The sequence below is a fragment of the Gorilla gorilla genome, chromosome 7 (assembly GCF_029281585.2).
Source record: "Gorilla gorilla gorilla isolate KB3781 chromosome 7, NHGRI_mGorGor1-v2.1_pri, whole genome shotgun sequence".
Taxonomy (NCBI): domain Eukaryota; kingdom Metazoa; phylum Chordata; class Mammalia; order Primates; family Hominidae; genus Gorilla; species Gorilla gorilla.
The window spans coordinates 99994963-100015426 of NC_073231.2; the positions used below are offsets into that span (position 1 = coordinate 99994963).

The 20464-nt window shown below is 41.2% G+C and overlaps 1 protein-coding gene across 4 annotated transcripts in view; it reads right to left on the minus strand.

Annotated features, from left to right (window-relative positions):
* Positions 1-20464, minus strand: part of CDH17 (cadherin 17) — a 65524-nt gene that overhangs the window by 14518 nt on the left and 30542 nt on the right. For all 4 annotated transcript variants that reach the window (XM_055349397.2, XM_063709371.1, XM_063709372.1 and 1 more), the window contains 5 exons: positions 18439-18515; positions 16325-16516; positions 8148-8392; positions 5018-5148; positions 2205-2444 (listed from right to left, as the gene is read on the minus strand). In XM_055349397.2, the coding sequence (XP_055205372.2) occupies positions 2205-2444; positions 5018-5148; positions 8148-8392; positions 16325-16516; positions 18439-18515 (885 nt within the window). The remainder of the gene's footprint in view (positions 1-2204; positions 2445-5017; positions 5149-8147; positions 8393-16324; positions 16517-18438; positions 18516-20464) is intronic.

The window sequence follows — 20464 nt, forward strand, 5'->3', positions numbered from 1 at the left end:
ACATCATAAATCAACCTCTGCTAGCTTCAAACTTATTCTGCAGTTTCCTCACCTCTGTCAGCCTTTACAGAATTGAAGAGTTAAGGCCTTGTTCTAGGTTAGATTTTGGTTTAAAGGACTATTGTTGCTGTTTTAATCTTCTATCCAGACCACTCAAACTTTCTCCCTTAATGGCAATAAGGCTATTTTGCTTTTTTATTATTTGTGTTCACTGTAGGTTCACTTTTAATTTCCTTCAATAACTTTTGCCTTCACAACTTGGCTAAGCATTTCATGCAAGAGGCCTAGTTTTTGGCCAGTCTTGGCTATCAACATAACTTCCTCACTAAGCTAAATCACGTCTAACTTTTGATTTAAAGTGAGAGATGTGCGACTCTTCCTTTCACTTGAACACTTACATGCCATTTTAAGGTTATTAATTGGCCTAATTTCAATATTGTGTCTCAGGCAATAGGGAGGCCCAAGGAGAGAGAGAGACATGGGGAAACAGCCAGTCTGTGGAGCATCAGAACGTACGTCAACGTCGCATTGACAGATTAAGTTTGTCGTCTTATGTGAGTATGGCTCCGGGTGTCCCAAAATAATTATAATAATAACATCAAAGATCACTGATCAGCATAACAGATATAATAATGAAAAAGTTTAAGAATTACCTAAATGTGACAGAGATACAAAGTGAGCACATGCTGTTGGAAAAATGGCTCCAAGAGACTTTGTTGCCACAAACCTTCATTTTATAAAAAAATAGAAGATCCACTGGGCACAATAAAGCAAAGTGCAATAAGATGAGGTATGCCTATACAAAAATTACCTTAAAAAGGCATAGAGCTAAATGCAAAAGCTAAAACTATAAAATTGGGGAAATGAAAAAAACAGAAAACTTTAGGGACCCTAAGTTTGGCAAAAATTTAAGCATCACAACATACAAATCATGAATAAAACATGAAAAAAATAGATACCAAAAATTTTAAATTTGCTCTTTAAAAGACTTGCAAAATGAAAAGACAAGCCATGGCCTGGGAGAAAATATTTACAAAAGATATATATCTAACAAAGCACATCATCTATGTATATTAAAAATGCTTGCAACTCAGCAATAGAATCCAAACAGCCTAATTTTTAAAACATGAATATCTAACAAGACACTTCACCAGTGAAGATGGATGGCAAATTGCATATGAAAAGATGCTCAACACCACTAGTCATTAGAGAAATACAAATAAAACCATTATGACATACTACTCCAAGCCCACTGGAATGGCTAAAATTAAAGAGGCTCAGCACAGCAAGTGCTGGGAGAATGCTGAGCAACTGGACCTCTCACACACTGGTGGGAATGTAAAATGTTAAGAACAATTTGGAAAGCAGTTCAACCTTTCCTTAACAACTGAATCATATACCTCCCATATGACCCAGCCATTCCACTCCTCAGTATTTAACCAAGAAAACTGCAAATGTATGTCCCTACAAAATATTTGTTCACAAATCCTCACAGCAGCTTTGTAATAGCAAAAGTTAGAGTTACAATCAACAGGTGAACAGGTATAGTCATTCAATGGAATACTACCCCTCAATAATCAGGAATGAAGTACTGATGCATGTAACAACACCGATACATCTCAAAATAATGAGATGAAAGAAGCCAGACCAAAAAAAGTATACATACTATACTATTCTATTTAGATGAAATTATTGAAAATGAAAACTATAGTAATGGAAAGCACATCAATGGTTGCCTGGGGAGAGGGGATGGGTGGGAAGCAGAGATTATAATAGGGCATGAAATATCTTCTGGAGCTGGTGGAAATGTTCACTGTCTTGATTGTGCTGATGGCTTCAGTGGTATTTACATGTAATCAATTCTCATAAAATTGTATACTTTGAATATATATATCTCAAAATTTTAAAAAATTTCTATAAAATCTGCTTTCCATCTGTCATTGAAAATTTTGCAAATGATGCTTAGGTCATCCAACTGTTCATCTACACCAAGGGAATGCTGTGTGGTCATAATCTTTCCTCCCTTGAAATCTTAGGGCTTTTTCCCCTCTGGAGTCCTTCCCTGTACAAGCTTCCAAAGCATGAACTTCCTTCCTGAAGCATGAAAGAAAGCTCTTTGCTGAGTACAGCAAACCCACCAAGTTAAATAAAACCTACTTTCATCGTCCATCTGTATTTTTTTCCATGTATTTCTGACAACTCACCATTGATTTTGGAAACTTCCCAGTCGTTTTGTAAGCTTCCACTGCCGAGGGAAAATGTAAAATGGGGACCCCGAAATAAGTGCTGATCATCATCAGTAGCCTCGAAAATGAGACTTCCAGGTGCACTGAGGGGATGGCAGAAGAACAAGCCCGTGTAGTCCTTGGCTAGCCTGGGAGGGTTGTCATTCACATCCATAAGGATCAGGTGGAACTCTGACACAGAGCTCAAGGAAGACCCCCCTAAGGAATTGAATGATTGAAACATGGGATCAGTTCACTCATTTTCCTCTTAATAAGAAAGATTTCCCTTTCTTTAAAATTCAAGGAGTTACATACACTGAGATGCTAGAAAGACAACAAGCTTTTAGAATCAAAGACCTAGTTTCATTACTGGTGAAAAAGTCTTACTGACCATCATAATAACAACTAAGAGATATGTGCTAATATTTTACATATATTACTTCAAAATAATTGTGAAAACTGAGCTCAGAAGTTGTGTAACTTGCCCAAGGCAGAGAGGTTTTCAATCCAAGAGGTCTAACTCTAGCACTCACACCTTCACTTGCTCTTTAGCAGGCCTTAGGCATGTTAGTAGAGTTTTCTAAGCTTATTTTCTTCAGCTGTGTGGCTTTGCAAGAATCCCACATATGAGTGAATGTTCTGGAAAATAGTAAAAGGCTCCACAGACATTATTTACTATATGATAGGAGTAAAAAACTTGGATCTGCAGCATGACCGGTTGGTAGCTATGTAATCTTGGGCAAGTTACTTAATTTCTCAGTGCTTTGGTTTCCTCGTTCACAGTATGTGTTCAATAATAGCACCTACGTTATAGTGTTGTATGAGGAGTAAGTTATTACACTAAGTGCTCAGTATGGGGCTGTCAGTGCAACGTAAACACTGACTGTTATCATGTCCTCCTCAACACCAATCACAGACATTGTTTCTACAACTTCTGACTCTGACCTTGTTTGATTCCAGTAATGTTTTCTTGCTCATTTCCAGTAAACCCTGTTTTCTTGCTTTTCTTCTCAACATCGTCTATGTCCATGGCTATACTTAACCAAAGAAGAAAAGGCCACTGTGTTCTCGAAGTTATTGTATCTATTTATATCATGTCAGTGCCAAAAACTAAAAACAGAACAGGGTTTTGGACCCTGGTTTTGATTTCTGAAACTTCTAGAATGTGAGAAACTCTTGGGACACATCCAGAGTGAAGTTCTGATCCCCATGGTATGAGAAAGGGGTGTGCACAGCATAAAGGCTCAGCCAGAACCTGCCTGCTGCTTCACTGGGAGGTTTTAAATCAAGAGTTAAATGTATACAATGTGATAGTGGAATGTGCTTCACTCAAGCAAGAGACAGAAGCAGAGGGCCTGTCCATTCACACACACCCTTCCCAAGCTGGCACACGGTTCTGCATTCTACCCTTTTTGGTTTGACTTGACTGAAGTTATTTTGTTTTTCTTAATCTTTCCACATGCAGGGGCTGTTTTTATGATTCCTGTCTCTCTTCTCCAATTCAGCTCTCAACCCTGGCCCTCACATTTTGAAAGTTTTTTTTCGGGGCTGTGGTGGGGGAGTCTAAAAACATATTTATTGAGTAATTTGTTTAATTCTCTTTTTTGGTAAACCTGCCAGATACATTTACTAGCTAATTAGAGACTGGTCAACATTGGATCAACAGATTTCCTACTTGTATGTCTGAAAATTCCATGAAAATGCACAGAAACTCTTTTTTAGTTGCCAGGCTTATTATTGGGTAAACATACTATTCCTATGTGTTTATTTTTATTTTAAAAAAGTTCTCTGGAACTCCACAGTTGGAGCCAGCAGGCAATATATATCACCATAACTAAAATAAATAGGATACAAAGATTACACAGGAATGGCTCAAACATCCTGGGCTTTTCTGTCTTTCCTTTCAAAAGTTCACCTGATTTCGTCAAAACACAGATACTCCTTGTTCACCCAAACCTATGGAATCAGAAACTCCAGGGGTGAACTCCTAGTGTCCATATTCAACAAGCTCCCCGGGGATTCTCACACAAATCAAAGTAGAGAACATTTCATAAAACATTTTCTGCTTCAAAAAGGATGAGAGTTACAATTTAAGGCTGAAGGAGCAAGTGGTGGTCTACGTGAACAGGTAAGTGGTTTGATTCCACTCAGAGCTCCTGGGGGAAACCCACAACCACATTGGAAGAAGGGAGGTAGTTCAGCCAGGGACACAGAACTCTCTAGAAGAGGCCATAGCCCCTACAGGAAACCACAGAGTGAGCAGCAGCCCTGCTGGGGGCACAGGTATTTTTCACCTTTAACAAAACCACAAAGGGGCTGGGCGTGGTGGCTCACACCTGTAATCCCAGCACTTTGGGAGGTGGAGGCAGGCAGATCACCTGAGGTCGGAAGTTTTGAGACCAGGCTGGCCAACATGGTGAAACCCTGTCTCTACTAAAAATATAAAAATTAGCCAGGCATGGTGGTGGGTGCCTGTAATCCCAGCTACTCGGAAGGCTGAGGTAGGAGAATTGCTTGAACCCAGGAGGTGGAGGTTGCAGTGAGTGGAGATTGCACCACTGCACTCCAGCCTGGGCAACAGAGCAAGACTCCATCTCAAAAAAAAAAAAAAAAAAAAAAGGAAGATATGAGCACTCCCTTATATTTTGTACCCTTCTCATCCTTCCACTTTAAGGTTGTGATATTCTGGTGCTTTGGCCCTGTCAGTTTTCTTATCCTCCCTCCCATTTCAACCCATGTATCTTCTGATAATCTGTGTTCCTTTTTTTTTTTTTTTTTTTTTTTTTGCTTACCTACTTCCGTGGCCACCACTTGTACCCGATATGGACTTCCGGCTTCTCTGTCCAATGGAGCCACACTAAAGATCTCACCAGTCACGTGGTCAATTTTAAGCCAACCTCTTGTGTCTCCCCTCAGTGAATAGCTTCATCAAATGAAAAGAGCAAAAGAAAGCCTGCATTACTTTGCATGAAAATGTGAAGCTAGTTTGTGCATCAACTAAATATGTTTGTGCATCCTTTAAATATGTTGTAAATAATATACAAATGATAATGCTGAGATTATCATTATCAGCATTACTTGTATATTATTTAAAACATATTTAAAGGATCTATTATCTCATATTATTAATGCTTTATTTGCTTTTCATCTGTCTTCAAAAGGATTTGTTCATCCTTACAATGTGGTGTTTGTGCTTGTATTAGGAAGGGTATAGTTCACAACTTCTGGGGAAAGTAGTTAAACTTTTCTGGCAACCAAAGAATTCAAATTAAAGTAACCTGGAAGTATCTTTTAAAACCTCTTAGCAAACCACCCATCTAGAAAATTTGAACACCCAGTGGTGGAAACGTTGGGCGAGATGGGTGGATACTCATAGACCCTGGTAACACAGTGAATTCCTCATCCAACAAACATCTATTGAGTGTTGAGGAAGATCAGGCAGTGGGCCAAGGGAATAGGTCACAAAAAGGTGTTCTTAGGCAAGTGAGATAGACAGATAAACAGTTGATTCCAATAAAATGTGGTAAACACAACAGAGGGGGCCCTATGGAATCCAAGAGAAGTTTACAGGAATCAGCAAAGTCTTTCTGAAGTAGTAGATGTTAAAGGCAAGAAGAAGATGCTTCAAGCAGAAGGAAGAGTGTGAGATAAAGCACCAAGGGCCAAGGAACAGCATGGTGAGTGTGGGGTCAGGCATTTCAGCAGCGCTGGGGTATACATGGGAAGCGGAAGGTGGCAAAAGGTGAAGCCACAGAGATTTGAAGAGCCAGATCACAAGAAGCAATGGGCAGCCAGCCAATGATTTAAGCAAGAAGGTGACCTGGCCATATTTGTGCTTTCAACGGAGCTCATTGGTAGGTGTTTGGAAGATGAAGTTGAGACAGACAAGACTAGAACCACAGGAAAACCAATAGTAGTCCTTTAAAAAGCAACACATCATAGTCATGAGGATGTCCATATCTTTAGACCAAATAATTTCACTCCTGGAAATGCTACCTAAAAAAACCCAATTTAATCAAAGTTTTAAAAGAATTACATGCATGCATCTATTTAAAACATTTTCATAATAAAAATACTGGAAGCAACCTACATATCAAAGGATAAGAGAATCATTAAAAAATTATGATGTGTTAATTTCCCACAATGTATTTTTTTAGTATATTCCATATGCCAAACACTGTGTTAGGTTATATATATGGGTAATGAGTATGAAACCCTTTATACTTGGGATTTCATCCTGAAAGAGATGGAATGCTTTGGAGGGTTTTGAAAGAGGAGTCAGATGATCTGATTGACTCTTTTAAAAGGTCACTGACTGCAATTCAGTGAGTAGATTCAGGGTGGGGTGGGGGATGGCAGGGGCAAGGACAAATCCAGAACAGACATGGTGGTGCCTTGGAGCAGGCTGGAAGCAGGGAGAAGCAGGTGGATTCTGAATATATTTCAATAAAAGAATCTATAATATTTGCTGAAGGATTGGATTCAAATCCATTGGGTGCTAATAGATTTTAAGTTTGTGGAGCTGGAGAATTAAATTACTCAGACCAACACTGGAGTCATCCTTAATTCTTAACAGACTTATTACTCATGTCTGAACTATTGATTATTCCTTACTCCTGAAACACTTTCTTCATTTGGCTTCTGGAATTGTACCTTACAGAACACCTCTTCTCAGTCTCCCTTGCTAACCTCCTCTTCCTGACCTCAACTTAATGGTATATGTATCCTTTCCTTGTTTCATCACAGTAATTTTCTTACATGCCTTTATTTTTCCCACTGATAAACTTTTTATTCACATCCTTGACCAATGATTTTTATAGCATTTTCATGAAGAAGGTAGGAACTTTTGTTAAATAAATGGTATAATGATTTAAAACATTTTGTGTCTTCTCATAATTTTTGACTCAGTAGTATCTACACTAAACCATAGAGTATATCCCCTACTGTTCTTTCTTCTCTATAAAACTACAGAAGTAGTTAGAGTAAAACTGTAGGTGGTAACTTTGCTTCTCAATGATCAGATAAAGGTCTTAGAAGTGAATCCAAGTGCCTGAAGGACAGCTCAATGGGAGGCAAGACTCCCTCCAGATGTTTAGAGAAACTTAAGGAATTGTCTGCCATTCATAGCCACACACATGATTTAAGTCATGCTGAAATATTTCCTATGCCATTGACGAGGTGTAATGTACAACAGCAGCGAAAGATCTGAGTTCAAGTCTTATTAACTACATGATCTTAAAGATTTTATAGATATTATACAGATATATACAAACATATTTCTTAAGCAAATTAATCATCATTGTACTTTTTAAGGCAAATCTGTGTGGGTCTTACTGAACTGAAAAAAAAGGAATTGCTAAGATGGAAATATTTACACATTTTGTTTAGCCACCTCAGCCAGAGCACCAGCTTCTCCAGGGGTGCCCTAGATGAGCTCTTTGGAGCCAAGGAACCTATGTATCCTACATCCAGAAGACTCCCTCAGCCCTGTAAGTTGGCATGGTCTGTCCAATTGGGTTTTGGTCTCTGTCTAGAACTCCAATACACCTTTAGGGCTGGAACCCTTTCCTAAACCCCAGCCTAGATAACAGGCTTAGACACAGGGCCTGGTTATTCTAGTCTCTCAGAGGTGAACCTCACTTCCTGAACCATCCAGCTCTCAGCTGGGACCTGAAGCTCATGGGCTGGAATGGAACCTCATGCTGCTTCCCACTTGTCTGAGCCTAGATGGTTATTGATGAACCACCATCCCTTGGAATGCCCTCAGGGTGTTGACAGCTTCCTAAACCAAAGCCAATTTCATCACTGCTGGGTATGCTGTGAGGGTCAGCCCTGGAGTCAGTGCAGGCCAGCTCCTCCTCCTCCTCCCCATTGGCTTTGGTGACCATGCAGCCAGGCCTGCCCAGCACTGTTGCCCTTTACCTTATGTCCAGACCTTCTGGATCCTTGGCAGTCACATTGCCCACTTTAGTGCCTATAGCTACATCCTCACTGACTTTCGCTTGGAATACGTGTTGGGAAAATTGAGGTGCTTCATTCACATCTGTCACAATAAGCGTGAACTTGGCAAAAGAACTTGCATTGTACGTCACACCAAACACTAGAGGCTCAGGATTTTCTGCTTTGAACACAATGTTGGAAACAGCTGCTGTTTCAAAATCAAGAGGCTGTGTAGGAGAAAGAGAGAAAATTAATTTTGGGGTGATTATCTCCCTTAAAAGATTCATTCCCTATCCTTCCTAAACTCTCATATATTCGATATATGATATTGGAAAAACTGGATATCCACATGTGGGAGAATGAAATTAGACTATTTCATGCCATATATGAAAATCAGTTAAAAATAGATTACAGACAAAATATAAGACCTGAAACTATAACACCACTAGAATAAAACATAGAAGAAAACTCTGACATTGGTCTTGGCAATGATCTTTTTTTATTATTTTTTATTTTTGAGATGGAGCCTCATGCTCTGTCACCTAGCCTTGAGCCTTGAGTGCAGTGGCGTGATCTTGGCTCACTGCAAGCACTGCCTCCCAGGTTTGTTCAAGTGATTCTCGTGCCTCAGTCTCCCAAGTGGCTGGGATTACAGGCACCCACCACCACGACCAGCTAATTTTTGTATTTTTAATAGAGACAGGGTTTCACCATGTTGGCCAGGCTGGTCTCAAATTCCTTACCTCAGGTGATCTGCCCACCTTGGCCTCCCAAAGGGCTGGGATTACAGTTATGAGCCACCATCCCTGGCTGGAATAGAAGTTTATCTGACTCTCAGTTCTAGAGGCTGGAAAGCCTAAGAACATGGCACCAGCATCTGTTGAGGACTTTGTGCTGTGTTATCCTATGACAGAAGGGCAAACCATCTCACGAGATAGAGGAAACTCACCCTTTTATTTTTAGTAGAGACGGGGGTTTTGCCATGTTGGCCAGGCTGGTCTCAAATTCCTGACCTCAAGTGACCCATCCACCTCAGCCTCCCAAAAATGCTGGGATTATAGGCGTGAGCCACTATGCCCAGCCTAGCAATGATCTTTTAGGTGTGACCCCAAAAACACAGACTACAAAAGCAAAAATAGACAAATAGGATTGCATCAAACTAAGAAGCTTCTACATAGCAAAGGAAACAGTGAAGCAGCAACTTACAGATCAGGAGAAAATATTTGCAAATACACATTAGAAAAAGGATTAATATAAAAAATTCATAAGGAACTCAAACAACTCAGTAGCAAGAAAACAACCTGTTTAAAACATAGGCAAAGGCCCTGAATAGTCATTTCTCAAAAGAAGACATACAAATAGCCAACAGGTATATGGAAAAAAATGCTCATTACTAATCATCAGAGAAATGCAAATTAAAAACCCAATGAGATATCACCTCACACCTGTTAGAATGACTTATCAAAAAGACAAAAAACAAACATTGGTGAGGATGTGGAGAAAAGGGAACCCTGTACACTGTTGGTAAGAATGTAAATTACAATAGCCATTGTGGAAAACAGTATGGAGGAAACTCAAACAATTAAAAATAGAACTACCATACGATCCAGAAATCCCACTACTGGGTATATAAAGTCAGTATGTCAAAGAGATATCTGCACTTCTATGTTCCCTGCAGCATCATTCACAATAGCCAAGACATGGAATCAGCCTAAGTGTCGAACAACAAACAACTGGATAAACAAAATGCGGTGTGTATATATATATATATATATATATATATATATATATATATATACACACACATACATACATACACATACACACACATACATACACACGCACACACACATATATATATATATATACACACACACACAATGAAATACTGTCAGCTTTAAAAAGGAAGGAAGTTCCATCATTTGTGATAACATGGATGAACCTAGAAGATATTATGGTAAGTGAAATAAGCCAGGCATGAAAAGACAAATACCACATGTTCTCACTTGTATGTGGAATCTAAAGGTGTTGAACTTGGAGAGTAGAATGTTGGTTACCAGGAGCTGGGGCGTGAGGAGACTGGGGAGGTGCTGGTAAAAGCATGCAAAATTTCAGTTAGAAGGAATGAGTTTAAAATATCTATTTTACAACGTGGTACTATAGTTAACAACAATATAGTGTATACTTTAAAATCACAGAGAGTAGATCTTAAGTGTTTTCATCACAAAAAATGATAAGTATGTGAGGTAATGCAGATGCTAGTTAGCTCTAATTAGTCATTCTACAATGTATGTATATTTCAAAACATGTTGTCCTCCTATACAATTTTTATTTGTCAATTATAAACAAGACAAACTTTCATAGCAGTGGTTCTCAATCGAGTTTCAGCAAAAACCTTCTCAGAATGATTACAGAGCCATGAAAGAGTCTTTTCTGCAGGTCTTACCAGAGCTTGCACTACGCTAATATATCTTAGAAGAGGAACTGGAACATGGAAGTCCTCAAATTTATTTAACTGTGGGACACTTCATTTATTCAACAGAAATGTATTGATTCTCCCAAGACATTCTCAGGTGACAGCTTGAGAAATGCTTACATAGAGATTTCCATTTTTTATGGGAAATGATTTTCCAAGGGCTCAAAACTCAAGCCCCCAAATCAAAGATTTTAAACTCATGGAGGATGGGAGAGGGAAACAGAGATGACAGATGATCTGCTGAGGACATGCCAGATGGAACCAGGAATGAACATCAAGAAACCAATTTTGGTTTCATATGAGGCAGAATTTAACAGGGCTACCCAAGAGTACTCCCCCTCTTCAGGAGTGGGCTTACTGCTGTCTTCTCTGTGTCGGCTTCCTGATCCCTACATTCCATCCTCAAACTGACAAGCTGCACATCCTCTGCAGTCTCATAGCACCTAATAGATCTAAGTGTTGATGTATTTTAGATCTTCACTGACCCTAAGCTCCATGAGAAGAAGAACTGCATCATATTCATCTTTGCTTCTCATCTCTTCCCTGACACATAGTGCCCACAGCGGGCTGGTCAGGAACTACAAAGACCAGGAAGGCCTGGTCCTTGAGGGCCTCCATGGAGAGGAGATTCTGGAGAACATCCCCACCTTCCAGAATCCCCTTTCCCGCATGCATGCACCAACATACACCATCATGACTCACTCTCTAGTTCATAAGTGCTGTGGGACAATTTTTCACGTAGAAGGGTGGGAACTGTGTGTGAAGACTCGGGGTTGAGATACAAGAATCAATTGAAATTTGTTCAAATATATAAGAGATAAAATCATGTAAGCCAACTAAGTGTGAAAAAAGAGGTTGTTCATAGTGATAAGCACCCACTGTCTGCAGGGCCTGGCCCTCGTCGACCTCGTAACGTGGTCCAATACACGTCACGTGGTCCACAGTTCAATTAGGGCTTCTCCCCCTGAAGTAGACGTGGGGAGAACAAGCTGGAGTTTCTGACCCACAGGACCCACTCCCAGTCTCAGGGGATGACCGAACTGTCCAGTTGAGATAAAAGCCTAGTAGACCAAGCAGGAAGGCAGCAGCCCCCAGAATGAGCCTGTGATGGGGACAAAGGACACAGCTCTCTGTTCCTATCCAGTCCAGCAAAGTCCGGGCCCAGGCAGGCAGCACAGTTGTCCATATGCTCAGACACAGCACATGCATCCATCCTCACCACCAAGCAGGTCCTAAGCACCCTCCCTGGCTTTTCCTCATCCCATCACTGTGGCCCCAGAGGCAATGGTTTAAAGAAATGAGACACTGTGTGTGTGCAAATGAGAAGCAGCCTGTGTTACCAGAAGAGAACGTGCAAGGCTGACAGTGGAAAGACAAGACTGTACGGCGAGCTGAGGAGTTGGAACTTCATCCTTGACTAACAAGGTCAGATGTGTGTCTTAGAAAGATAACTCCAGGAGCAGCTGCATGGGGGAGGAATTCGAGGTGATCCACACTGGGGCGGGAAGACTAGCTAGAAGGCAGTGTCAGTGTTCCCGAAACACTGGATGGAAGAACGAATGAAAAGCAGCAGCCTGCCATTGAGGATTCTATCCGCATAACTTCCACACCTGGAAAAACATCAAACCAAATCTTCTGGAGAAATCATTATAAATGGAAGATGCTAAATTAGCACATGGTAATCAGCAGAGCTGAGCCAAGAACAAGCCTTGTCCGGCCATGTGCATTGTGTTTCATGACCTGGGGATATGACTGTGAGGCCAAGTCAAGAGACCCGTCACTGCCTCTTGGAATGGCCTCAGTCCCATCTGGCAAGACATATTCAAGTTAACTGAAAAAACCTGCTCATACCACGATTCCTTTTGTGCACACAACTGCCTGAAAGGTCAAACCTAGTGATTTAGATTCAACCTGGAGGCAAAGAAAATGCTGAAGGGGAGGGGTTGAGACTGGGATATTTACAATTTTCACTAGCGATCACTGATGATATCAAAGTGTGCACATTAGTTTTCCAGATGACATTTGGTCTGGTTAAAAATAGCTAATGAACTGAGAATTCAAAAGGATCAGCCATAGTAGAGAAGTGACAAAATTTGCAAGTTAAAATAAGGCAGAACCCTGAATTTCAAGAAACAGGATCTCAGGAGAGTTATTGTTGAGCCAGGCAGGGCTCAAAGAAATAGCTTTCCTGCTCATGACACACGTTTGGCCCCAAGAGCATGATAACCAACCACACGAGAGGCTGGAGCTTGGGCAGAAGTAAATACAGAACAGGGAGCATTTCTGACAGTTGTTTAATCTGAAGGATTGCTTTGGGCACTTGCCAAAATTACTCATTTCCAGGCTTTCCCCTTGAGAGGCTGAGGCCGCAGTCCTCAGTATGCACCATTTGACTCTTGAATTAGGCAAGTTTGGCCCCCTTAGGCAACAGGGGAAAGCATACCTGTCCACAGGTAGAATCCTAGCTCTAATTAATTAGAATCAAGTGATGCCACGTGTTTAAGTCTGCAAGCTGCTGGATGCTGTGTTAGGAACTATACACATACTTTTGCATTTAATTCTTCAACATCCTTACTAGAAAGGTGCTACCATTTTACCCATTTTTACAGATTGGAAAACTGGGGCCTGAGAGGTTACATCATTTGGTCAAGGCCACAAGCTAGTAAGTGGCAACACCAGGACTCACAGAAATTATTTCCTGAGAGGAGGTGGAGGCCTGGAGTCAAGTTCCCAGCTCTTCCATCACCAGAAGGCCTGACTGTACCTTGCTGTGGGCCTGAATTTCTGCCTCCCTCAGAATCAGTGGGAGAAGCAAGAGAGTTTATGCAAACAAACTATAGTTGCCACGTATGAGTCCCTCAGTGAATTTTACCTGTGATTAGCACATTTGTAATTCAGATGAACTGTTAATGATATAACTGTGATTAACAAACTTAAACTTTTAAAAATTATTAACACAGTGGTTCAGAACAGTGGTAGTCCCTTGATGGCTTAATAGGCAAGGACTTAGAAGACAAAGCCATACATAAAAAACCAAAGTATATAGTCTATAAAACACTTCAATAACAAATAGTATGGCTACATACATTTGTTATATTTTTATTCCATATCCTAGTGGGGAATTGGCTAACATTTGGTGTGTCCTAATCAAGAATCAACAGCCCAGGGTTGGTTGTTGCTTAGCATCTGAAAGAACCTAATCCAAGATCTATATCCCAGAGGTAGCTATGATAGTCCTTCAGCCAACACTATCTCAATCAGAACTAGAAGGTTTGTTAATTAGCAAAGTGATCTTACAAATAAATTTTCTTGGTGATATGAGTGGTGTCCCAGATATGCACTTTGGGCCATGCACAGTGGCTCAAACACCTGTGATCCCAGCAATTTGGGAGGCTGAGGCAGGTGGATCACTTGAACCCAGGAGTTCAAGACCAGCCTGGGCAACATAAGGAGACCCCCATCTCTACAAAAATAAAAAATTAGCTGGGTGTGGTGGCACACACCTGTGGTCCCAGCTACTTAGGAGGCTGAGGTGGGAGGATTGCTCTAGCCCAGGAGGTTGAGGCTGCAATGAGCTATGACTGTGGCACTGCATCTGTCTCAAAAAAAAGATGTGCTGTTTGGTTACGAGTATAGTGTATCCCTTAGTCATTGTGAACAGGAGTATAGATATCTGGCCTGGCCAGCAGATTGTACCCTGCAGAGTTCCAGGGCTCAGTTCTGTTCTGCCAGTTATCACCTGCCTCTGGATGGCTGAACAAATCCACTTGCTCAAGGACAGTTATCACAGTGCCCAAGGGACAGAGAGCTGGGATGTCACAGGCCTAAAGCACAGGTTCGATGATCACTTATGTGTCTGCTTGTTCATAATTGTATATGGGACAGAATTCATTTATTCATTAAGTCAAGCAATATTTATTGAACCTCTAATATATGCCAGGAGACATAATAGACACTTGAAATAGAACCACATGTAAAGTAAGGATGTGACAAAGAGTTTGGTCAGAGGCCTACCCTACTGTGGCATACCTCTTGTGTCAGGTTGTGAGGGAGGATACTTAACAGCTCTCACCCACAGCTAATCATTGAGATAGGTGCCAACATCTCCCTAAAAGGGCCCATTAACCACAAATGGCCAAGTTAAACTGCTGTTCAAAAAAAGATGACATATGGGCCTTGTTCATACTGGGATGGATGGGCCTCTATCTTCCCTTAGATTCCTAGAGAGCTCTGGTCCTGCAAAAGGATAAAAGGAAGCTGCCCCCGTCACCTGCAAAGGAACACACCAACCCACTGCAAGCTCTGAAAACTGCCCTTTCCTTTATCCTTTCTTTCTGTGGTATTCTCTCTCCATGCAGACTGCTGTGAGCACAAGGGGAGGTTGTCATGGTACCTTTTCCAAATGTCAGACTCACACACAAGGCTAAGGCTTTGAGCTGGTCCACAGCAACCTCTCTGCTGAAATGCAGCAGGGCCCTTGGTTCAAGCTGGAATGTTTGGTAACAACAGGATCACAATTCCAAGGCTCTGTCCTAGGGCTTGCTTCAGCACTAGTGCTTTTTTCTCTGCGCTTATGTCCATTTTCTGTGAAATTATTCTATTTTGTCTTCATTTTTAGCCTCTTTCAGTTTTCTTTTATTCTGGCTCAAAACCGTACTCCAGAGCTTTCTTTTGCAGCTTCCAGCACACTGCACTGCAAACCTTAAACAATTAGCCACCCTTGCAGATTCTCTCTGGCCCTTTTTAACAGCGAGGTTTCACTCTCTTTCCTAGGAAAGCATCTTAACTGTAAGTACATTGGACAGCATTGAGTGCTGCTTCCAATTGAGTCATCTGGTAAACCCATGACATGCTCTAAACACAGATGAGGCAGCCACAGAGAAAAGAGTCAAGATTCAGGTATACATGGCAGGGGACAGGAGTAGATTGAGGGAGGGTTGGGAGAATCCTGTACAAAGAGACAGGAACCAAGGTAATTAAGACTTTGACTCCAGATTATCCAGTCCTTACAGAGGGAGAGACAGAATGAGAGCCCGTGGGCTTAGCAATACAGTAAAAGGTGAAAGTAAAGCAGCGGGGAGGGGGATTAAAAAGAAACTTGTCTATTAAACCTTGGAAGGAGACCCAGCAGTTGCATTATTCAAAAGGTATCTCTGCCTGGCACATTAGAATAAAGGGTTTACAGCCTAAAAGGCCCATGGGGTCATCCAACCCAACTCCTCACATTTGCAAAGGGGGAAGTGAAAGCGAGACCCTGAGTGCCACTCCCAGACCTTAACAGTGTTGCGAGATTTAGCAAATAGCAAATAAAAACATAGAACACCAAGTTCGATTTGAAGTTCAGATAAATAACAAACAAGTTTTTAGTATAAGTGCATCCCAAATATTGCATAGAACACACTTATACTAAAAAATTGTTCATCCTGCATTTTGTATATTTTATATGACATTACCTCCCTGCAAAAGTTACTTGGCTAGCTAGCAACAGAGCCAGGTCTAGAATCCTGACTTTCCGTCTGTCAGGAAGACAGGAACGACTAAGAGGAATCCAGGAATCCAGGAACCCATCACCATGCCTGAGATGGCTGCTAATACATCACCTCTGCTTATAGGTCTTCACACTGTCATTAGTAAATTAATCCACAAACAAAGACAAATTATATTAAATAAACGGGGTATTTACCTTTTTAATTATGACATATCCGGTGTTGGTATGGGGATCTGTGTCAACCCCCAGGCGTCCCTCACTGTCTCCCTTTTCGATATGATACAGAATTTTAGAACTCCCAGTAAATGGCTCATCAGCATCAGTGGCCTGGATGGTTAAGATGGTGGACCCAACGTTTGTGTCTTCGGCAAGAGTCAGGTTTCCATACTAAGGAGAAAATGGAGAAGGAAACAATGAGAAGGTCTGCTGTCATCAAAGCCAAAGGACAAACTTATCTCTCTGGTTTCAGAATAGACACAAGTCATAGTTTGCATCAATCTTCATGGGGCATGTTTTTTCCTATTGATGAATATATTGCAGTTGATTTTAACATCAGTCATACTCATGAGCTGATATCCATTGTACCAAAGAACGCAATATCTCAGAGAGCTACTGGTAGGATTCTAAAACAAATTCCCCCTCCCATATCCAATTTGTTTAATAACTTAATTATTGTAGTAGTAATGATATAAATAGCCGCCATGTATTGAGTATCTATCAGGTGGTAGGCACTTTATATACATTATTTAATTAATTCTTAAATCAACCAATGAATAGAGGTTGATTAAAAGCTTGAACTTTGGAGTTAAACAGCCTGAATATGAATTGTAGGCTTGCTTCTTATTAGTTGAGTGGCTTGAAGCAAGTTACTTCACTTCTTTAAGTGTCAGTTTCATCATCTGTCCAATGGAGACAATAGTAATAGAACCTACTTCATGTTTGCTGTGGGTGTTAAGGGAGACAATGCATGTAAAGCTCCTAAATTCTTGGCACATAGTAAGTGCTCAATAAAGAAAATCAACAAAACACCTTACGGAGTAGTTATGTTACTATCTCCACTTACGAGGAGCAAAGGCTTGGAGAAGTAAAACCCACCAAGGGTCACACAGCTAGTGGGTCAAAGGGATTGGGATTCAAAGCCATGTTTGTGCAACTCCAAAGCCTATGCTCTTCAACACTGGCCTAGACCATCTCCCACTCCACTGAAAATCCCCCAGATTATCTCTCTCGGCATCATGATCCTAAAGAAGGTTATAAGTAGGTCTCAGAAGAGAGGACCACAGCATTGAAAGAAGCAGGTTCACTCTCTGTAGCCAGATAAGTATTTAAGCTCTGAGACCTCAAGTGCAGGATTCTTACTCTCAATCTAAAAAACACTGTCTCGATAAAAGGCAAGGAGGTCACAAATTTAGGAAAGGATCAAAAGCCCAAGAGAATGGAGGCTGAGAAGAAATGGGTTATTTGATGCCTGCTGAACCTCAGTGCCTGTTATACAAGACATATCCACTCACACCTCTTCCCACCCCTAGCCCCCTCATAAATCAATTCCCTTCTTTGTTGCAGGCTTGTCCCTATTTTGATTTATGAACATCATCACAGGGCTCTGGGCTGCCTCATAACTGACTTCAAAAATAACATAACAGTCTAGTCAAATAGGCTTCTTGCTCCTTCAAAATAGAGACTTCCCTCCTTAGGGAAACAATGATAAAGTCATCACCAAGTCTGAACGCCCTATTGATGAGAAGAAAACAGTAATTTGCATTTTTCTTGAGGTTCTAAATTGACTTTTTTCTTTCTGTCCAGTTCTAATTCTCTCAAATGTCTTGGGCACATTTTTCTTTGGCTTAAGTCAGAGATTAATTTTTTCTTCTCCCTTTCTCTTACCCAATTATTACAAATTAAATTGCCAATATTCCAAATATTAAATTTTTGGCTAAAAATGCTTGAGACCTAGCAGTAAATCTATTTATTGTCCTAACACAAAAAAATATATAATGACAAACTGTAAGCTGCCATTCAACTTTTTTCAATTTGACAAAGATTGTGGTTGTTGTTTTTAAGCAGCCCTTGGAATAAATGAGCTATTGGCAGGAGTTTATAAATGAATGTTCCCAGACACCTATAATAGCAAATGTTATTGTTCCCCAAAAAGTTCCACTGAAGATGGCATCTGGGTTATTGGTGCACTGACCAAGGTTACCTGTTAAGTCTGGCACTTTTCCTAGCTACTGTCTGTGTCTTTATCCCAGAAGAAAGGGTCAAGTAAAATGAATAAAGTAAAGAAAAAACAAATGATGACAACTACTCACATCTGATTTTTCAAAGATGGGGATCTGATCATTGATATCAATAATGTTGATTTGCACAAAACAAAGGGTCTTGAAATCTGAAAACCAAAGTCATATGTCATAGAAATTTTCACTGAAAACCATGCATTAATATCAGAAATCTGCAAGAAAATACTTGGCAAGTGAAGTGACAGCCATAGCCACAATTTTGCAATTGACATGCAATTTGTGCAGAGAGTGGGTTCTCTGTTTCCCACCTGTACCCAAGTGGTCACCAAGTGTGGGGCAGGGTGGCTAAAGACAGATCTAAAAGAGATTTTTCTAGGCTTTTCATTGCTGTCCACCTGCTGTCCTCCTAAGTAAAGTTAGGTAAGGTTTGTTCCTGAGCAGGATGGCTTCCTTTTGTGAAGCAGTCTTTTTCTGACTAGTGAAACTTATGTAATCTTCAAAGTCCAGAGCAAAACTGTCCTTCCAGAAAGCCTTCTGTGAGCATCCCAGTGGCTGTCTCTCCTTCTCTGAACACATCCAACCTACATCTGTTCTGACTACTATGATGGGGAGGTTCAAGGGCCTGCTCTCTTCTATCTAAATAAGGGAGGAACTGGCACCATTGGCCTGTTCACAAGAGTCTGGCTACCCAGCCTGCAGGAAGCAAGGTGGGGACAGAGGTAGCTCCTGGAACCCTGGAGAAATCACCCAGGCTTTCAGGGATGGGTTTCACAATTCCAAGACCTAGGCACACAGCAGCTTCAGCTAGATTCCAGATGTGTGTGGAGTGCAGGTGGGGACAGGATGCCTGGGGGAGAGAGAACAAGAAATAAAATGACAGGTTCTTTGTTGGGTTGCTGTTGTTCTAACCATGGTGCACTGCACTGTATAATGGTTAAGACTCTGGGCTTGGAATTCACTGTTTGGACTCTGGCTCTGCCACTTAGCATGTATGTGAGAGCTTGGGTGCCTCACTCAATTTATCTGTAAACTGTGAATAACAGAACAGATGTTTTCATCATAATACAATTGTTAGCGGCCTCTATATACCAGCAACTGTATTGTTTACCCGAGTTGCTCATTCATCTTCATGATAACTTCATGTTGTAGGTGCTACTGTCATTCCCATTTAATTAACAGATGAGGAAGCCAGGGAATAGAGAAGTTCAGGTAACCTAACCAGGGTCACACAACTAACTAGTGATGGAGCCAGGATGCAAACCCAGAGGTTCCCTTTGCCCTCTGCAGCCACCATCCATTCCTCTGTCTGTGCTCTGTAGCCCAAGGGGCTGACCTTATGAACTGCATCAATGTACATCCTCACCCTGAGGGTAACAGTTGGGTTCTGCCACTGAAAGGCTGGCAAGAGACTGGAGGGAGGACAGGAAGAGTGTAGCTGGGGGTGTCACGCCCCCGTTGCCAACAGCCCTCTTCTAGTGACAGGCAGAGGCCTTGCTCCTTTGGGGGATGCTCCCCTCCCTGGCTCCTTCAGGTTTTAGGGCAGAAAATGCTGCTTACTGTGCTTCACACCTCCTGTTGGTTTCCCTTAACCCTGCCCACAACCTTTGCAAACAATCCCTTCTTTAAACTCTTTGAGGGGAGCCTCCACTTCCTGCTGGGATCCTGACTAATATTCCCAGGTAGTTTAACTCTAGAGCTGGTGCTCAATGCACTGGACATGATCCCAGGGACGGAATCTATTAACAATCCAGTTACAACCAAGTGGATATTGATTGAAGTTAAGGCTGGTCCTCAGGACGTTTGTAGACAACAAGAATGGCTGAAGACTGGAGTGGTCCCAGACCCAGAACCCACTGGCTCACCGCTCTGCACACACCTCGTTTGACCAGCAGTGGGCCTTTCTGGGTAAAAGGCCTTCCCTGGTTTTATGTAAAACTGTGTTAATTATAGCCTAGTCTCTAGTTTTCCGTAGTGCACAGGTGAATGTTTAGTTATATCAACACACACATGTATTTTAATATATTTTATAATCTGGTCCATATTTTCTATAGACGTACTCATGCAAATAAACAATTTGTAATCTGATTCCCACTTTAAA